Source organism: Indicator indicator, chromosome 23, assembly GCF_027791375.1.
Source record: "Indicator indicator isolate 239-I01 chromosome 23, UM_Iind_1.1, whole genome shotgun sequence".
NCBI lineage: Eukaryota > Metazoa > Chordata > Aves > Piciformes > Indicatoridae > Indicator > Indicator indicator.
This window is the reverse complement of record NC_072032.1, coordinates 14,513,827-14,519,532: the sequence shown is the minus strand read 5'-3', so window position 1 is coordinate 14,519,532 and position 5,706 is coordinate 14,513,827. Positions and strand designations below refer to the sequence as shown.

Below are 5,706 nucleotides of genomic sequence, written 5' to 3'. Positions count from 1 at the left end.
TCGTGCTCCGCCGCACCCCCGCGGTGCTCCGCTGCCCTCTAGTGGCGGTCCGCGGCACAGGGCGTCTGCCTTTGCAACTGGCAGCAGGTGCTGTCTGTCAAAGAAAGTGCTCCCCGCTATTGGCCAGCAGCGGGGGGGGAAAGGGAGGAGGGGACGGCAGAACAGCTGTCCCCAGGGCGGGCCCGTTACCGGGGCCTGCCTCGTAGGAGGGCAGCGGTGACCGCTCGGCCACGGCCGAGGAGGTCGAGGACCCCTTGTCGTGGTTCTGGAATCTCCTTGTGGGGCGGGGTGAGGCCTCAGCATGGCGGCCAAGGTCAGCACCGGGGCCAGCGCCTCTTCGCGAGGCCGCGCTCCCCGCCGCGCCCAGCAGGGGGCAGCCACGCCGCGTGCCGGCCCGTCTATTCCCATCATGCCCCGCGGCGCGCGGCGCCCGGCGGGAGCCGTAGTCACGGCGCGGACGGCTAACGACGGCGGCCCCGCCCCGAACCCGGAAGTGAGCGTGGAGGCGGAGGAGATTCTAAGATGGCGTCGCCTCCTCAGGGGGGCCCGATGGCGATCGCCATGCGGCTGCGGAACCAGCTCCAGGCCGTCTACAAGATGGACCCGCTCCGGAACGAGGCGAGCGGCGGCGGGCGGCTGCCAGTGGCGGCACCGGGGCAGCGCATGCGTGGGCGGAAGAGGCCGCCGCGCGCCGCCAGGGGGAAGAGGGGGACGCGCAAGCGTCGTGTGGACGCTCCGCGCATGCTCCGGGACCGGCCCACGCCGCGGGAGGCGGGGCCAATGCAGTGGGGCGGGGCGGGTGTTAAGAGGGCGGGGTCAGACGCTGGGGTGTGGCGCAGGTGGGTCAGGACCTGTCCTGGCCGGTGCCCTACGTGCCTCTGAGTTGGGTTCTTTGGAGTCGAGCAGAGCAGTTCTGTGGGGCTGCGCTGGCCTCTGGGGCTGGATGGGGCTCTGTGGGGTTCTGCTGGGCTCTATGGGGGTCAGGTCCGTGGGGCTGAGGTGGGCTGTGTAGGGCTGGGCAGGGCTCTGTGAGGCTGGGCTCTGTGGGGTTCTGCTGGGCTCTATGGGGGTCAGGTCCGTGGGGCTGAGGTGGGCTGTGTAGGGCTGGGCAGGGCTCTGTGAGGCTGGGCTCTGTGGGGTTCTGCTGGGCTCTATGGGGGTCAGGTCCGTTGGGGCTGAGGTGGGCTGTGTAGGGCTGGGCTGGCTGACTCTGAGGTTGCTCTGTGGGACGGGGCTGTGTGGGGCTGTGCTGCACAGCTCTGTGGGCCTGTGTAGGGCTGGGCAGGGCTCTGTGAGGCTGGGCTCTCTGGACTTGTGCTGAGTTCTTTGAGTCTGGGCTGGGCTCTCTGAGGCAGTAGGGTCCAGGCAGCCCCATCCCTGCAGATGCTGGGCCTCACAGCTGGAAGAGGCCACCACCAGCCCTGTCCCTTCATTCTGTCACAGTGGTAGCTCCACAGAGGGCCCTGAGGCCAGACTATGTCATGAGGCCATGGGTGAGCTGGGGCCCAAGGTGTGGCAGAGCACAGGGCAAGGCCAGATCCCCCTGGGGAGCCCTCCATCCGTGTTGGGTGGGAGCTACTCCCAGACCCATGTTCCCCCTGCTGTGCTGTCCCTGGGGGTTCCTGCTGATGGTGGGGTGGGCAGGAGCTGCTGAAGAGGGTGAGAGCCTGCGGTGTTTGGACTGGGTGCCCTGCAGGGTGCCAGCCTGGCAGGCAGGGAGTGGGTGATGGTGAGGCATCTTGGCAGGAGGAGGTGAAAGTGAAGATGAAGGAGCTGAACGAGCACATTGTGTGCTGCCTGTGCGCTGGGTACTTCATCGATGCCACCACCATCACTGAGTGCCTGCACACATGTGAGTTCCAGCATGGTGATGGTGGCAGCTCTGGGGTCCTGGGGGTCCCACCAGGCTGGGGATTGCAGATCCCCCTGCCCCAGGAACCGTGGTAACGTTTCTCCCAAGACAGCAGGAGGTGTTTGGGGGGTGGGGCTGTGTCACTGCCTCGGCCCCCCCGACGCCCCCTCCCTCTGTCTGTAGTCTGCAAGAGCTGCATCGTCAAGTACCTGCAGACCAGCAAGTACTGCCCCATGTGCAACACCAAGATCCACGAGACACAGCCGCTGCTCAACCTCAAGTTGGACCGAGTCATGCAGGACATCGTCTACAAGCTGGTGCCTGGCCTGCAGGAGAGTGAGTGACCTTAGCATGGGGTGGGGGAGCAGGACCTGGTGGTACTAGTGTCCTGTGGAGCGATGTAGGGAGGAGCTGAGAGAGTCACAAGGAAGTTGCCCCTCAACTGTGAGAAAGACATTGAGGTGCTGGAGCATGCCCAAAGAAAGGTCAGCCAAGGTGATAAAGGGCCTAGAGTACAAGTCTTGTGAGGAGCAGCTGAGGGAACTGGGCTTGTTCAGCCTGGAGAAAAGGAGGCTGGGGGAAGACCTTCTGGCTGTCTGCAACTCCCTGAAAAGAGGTTGGAGCCATGTGGGAGTTGGTGTCTTCTCCCAAGGAACAAGCGATAGGACAAGAGGAAAGTTTCAAGTTACATCAGGGGAGGTTTAGGTTGGACATGAAGAAAAAGTTCTTCACCAAATGGGTTGTCAAGGTGCCCCAGGTGCCCAGGGCAGTGATGGTGTCCTCATCCCTGGAGGGGTTTCAAAGCTGTGTAGATGTGGTGCTGAGGAACATGGTTTAGTGGTGAGCTAGCACTGCTCGGTTAAAGGTTGGACTGGATGATTTTAAAGGTCTCTTCCAACCAAAAGAATTCCATGATTCTACGATCTGGACATTTTGGGGGGGCCACTTCCTTATTGGATGGGGGAGTCTCTCTCCATGAGTCAGGGTTGTCAAAACAGTGCTATGTCTGTGGCAGCTGCTGGAGCCTGACTGGGTTGGTGGGGACAGGACCTGTGGGATCAGGGCTGCCTCCAGCAATGTCTGTGAGGCCAGGCACTGTGTGACATCACAGTGACCTGATGGCAAGTGATGGGGGTGGGTGCAAAGCAGTGCACAGGGGGGGCTCCGGATTAGCCTCCCTCACTGAGGATAGGGATGGGGCAGTGCTAGGGACATCTCTGTGGAAGTGTCACCCTAGAGGGTCTGGGCTGGAGTGGGAGGGGGCACAGCAAACACCCAGTGTGGGCCATGGACCCCCACAGTGGAGAGGGGAAAGTGAAGAAAGGTATGAGGGGTGACAGAGACAGGGATGGGGACAGGGCCCCTGGGCTCACAGCAGGAGTTTGGTGTAGACCCCCAGAGCAGGCAAATGTTTGGGGGGGGAGGGTAGGATCTGGGTGTCTTGTGGCATCTGCCAAGCCAAGGGTTGGAGCAATAGGATGGGCTGAGGGCAGCCCAGGAACCACCAGCCCTGAGTGCCGTGATGAGGGAAGGTGTGAGACGAGGCAGGGTCCCTGAGCAGCTCCTGCTTCTCACCCACAGGTGAAGAGAAGAGGATCCGGGAGTTCTACCAATCTCGCGGCCTCGACCGGGTGACACAGCCCAGCAGTGAGGGTGGGCATGCCTGGGGCAGCCAGTGGGGGGCACCTGAGGGACTTGGGCTAACCAGATGGAGGGAGAGCGGAGTCAGAGCCAGGGCTGAGGGTCTCCAGGAGCCATCTGGAGGGATGCTAGTGGGGCAGGGGTGGGCTGACTCCTGCCTTCCCATCTTCCCAGACACAGTTGGGGGTGACCCCATGGGGCTCCCCTACAGCACCTTCGACCACTCCCGTGCCCACTATTTCCGCTACGACGAGCACGTCTCACTCTGCCTGGAAAAGCAGAGGTGAGTGCCAGGCCCATGGCAGCCCTGCAGGATGCCAGTGTTGTCAAGAACCCATGGCACGGTGGGGGTCCAGGGCAGCACTGGGAGTTTGCCCGTGCTCAGGGCATTGCATCGTCCTGTACCACTGTGTTCCTGGGAGAAGGGGGACCCAGCTGAGCTGGGGGGTCTTTCACTGCATCCCCGGAGCTGCCGCAGCCATGCCCAGCAGCTGCTGGTGCTGGTAGGTGCCACGGCAGGGACTGGGCAGCTGCTTGCTGGCTCTGACAACAAAGTCAATAGACGGCAGCCCTGGGGCTGGGATCGATCGATGGCTGCCAGCATGTCAGCCTGTGTCACCCAGCTGTCACCAGCTCTGTGTATGCGTGGCGGGTGGGTGGGGGGCACCTCTCCATCCGGCTGTGCCCAGCAAGGTGCTCAGCAGGCAGCCCCCACACCAGAGCTGGCCGGCTGCCCCTTCTTTTCCCCCCACAGCTCCAGCAAGGACAAGAGCAAGGCTGTGCTGCAGGTGAGTTGGGGTCTGGGGGCTCCCGGCCCCCTGGCTCTGCCCACAGCCTGCATTGCCAGGAAGGGGTCCCCAGCAGCGTGGGCAGGGGGCAGCTGGGGCCTCACGCTGGTCCCACGGGGCTGGGGCACCTGCGACTTCCTCCCCCTGCTCTGCCCCTTGCAGCAGAAGTATGTGAGGTGCTCTGTGCGGGCACAGATCCGGCACCTGCGGAGGGTCCTGTGCCACCGGCTGGGGCTGCCCCTGCAGCACGTGAGTCTGGGGGCTAGGGGTGTGCCTGGTTGGGCATTGTGTTCCCCCCAGCTCAACATTCCCTGTCCATAGGTACAGATCCTGTTCAACAACGAGGCCCTCCCCGATCACATGACAATGAAGCAGCTCTGGCTGTCGCGTTGGTTTGGCAAGGTGGGCATCACCTGGTGGGATGAGCACCTGCTGCTGCCCCCCCAGGCTGGGGGTGCTCAGCAGGGTCTGTCCAGGGGGGATTCTTACTGAGAGGCATCTACAGGAGTGGGGAGCTGGTGATTTGAGGCTGGTTAATGTCATCTGCTGACACCCACCACTGGCCCAGTGTTCCCACGTGGGGTGGAGACAGGGCCCAGAAGGGGTTGGACAGGCTCATGGCACAGCCTGGGGGACTCCCCTGCTGGGAAAGGTTGCTTCTGCCCACCTGTGGGCTCTTGGGATGGGAGGTATGAGGGGGCCTGTTATGGGGTGAGGGTATGGGGTACAGGGTGTCTGACTTCTCTCCATTTGCTCTGCAGCCTGCACCACTCCTGCTGCACTACAGCATCAAGGACAAGAGGAGGTAGGGGCTGGGGGCGGGTGCTTCCCCTCCCAACCTCTGGAGCACAGCCCTGCTCCCATGCCACACCTCATCCGCCTCCCCCTAACTTAATATCCCCTACCCTGCTCGAGTTTATTTTTTGAATAAAACTGGAAAATCCCTGCAGTGGGTTCCTGCTGGGGCTGGGGTTGATACTGGGGACTTTGAGGTGGGTGGCTGAAGGCTGTGCTGAGCACCCCCCCAGCCACAAAGCACCTCCAGGAGCAGGGAGCAGGGCTGCAATCTGGGGGGTGCAGCTGTAGGGTTTTGGGGGATGAGGGGATGCATTGTGGGGCTGCACAGGAGGTGCAGTGCTGGGAGGAATGCTCGGGGAAGGACTGCAGTTAGGGTGGGGCAGGGCTGTGGGTGCACTAGGGGGATGTAGAGGGGGGCAGTACTGGGCAATGAAGGGCTGGGCTAGGAAGGGTTAGAGAGGGTTTGGTACTGGGGAGGAGGGTCCTAGGGCAAAGATGCAGTGTTTTGGGTGAACAGGGGGAAACTGGGCTGTGAGGTGCACTGTGGGATGTGCAGGGCAGGGCTATGGGGGGTGTGTGGTGCTGGAGGGGGCCTTGGAGAGTGGGTGCAGCATTTGGGGGTAGTGA

The 5,706-nt window shown here is 62.9% G+C and overlaps 1 protein-coding gene across 1 annotated transcript; it reads left to right on the top strand.

Moving 5' to 3' along the window:
• Nucleotides 1-522: 522 nt before the first annotated feature.
• PCGF1 (polycomb group ring finger 1) lies at nt 523-5,190 on the top strand. The gene is made up of 9 exons (XM_054391533.1): nt 523-618; nt 1,747-1,852; nt 2,036-2,188; nt 3,434-3,505; nt 3,668-3,776; nt 4,248-4,281; nt 4,444-4,530; nt 4,603-4,683; nt 5,043-5,190. Exons 1-9 carry the CDS (start codon nt 523-525, stop codon nt 5,088-5,090), a joined length of 786 nt encoding a protein of 261 aa, XP_054247508.1. The 3' UTR covers nt 5,091-5,190.
• Nucleotides 5,191-5,706: the final 516 nt, after the last annotated feature.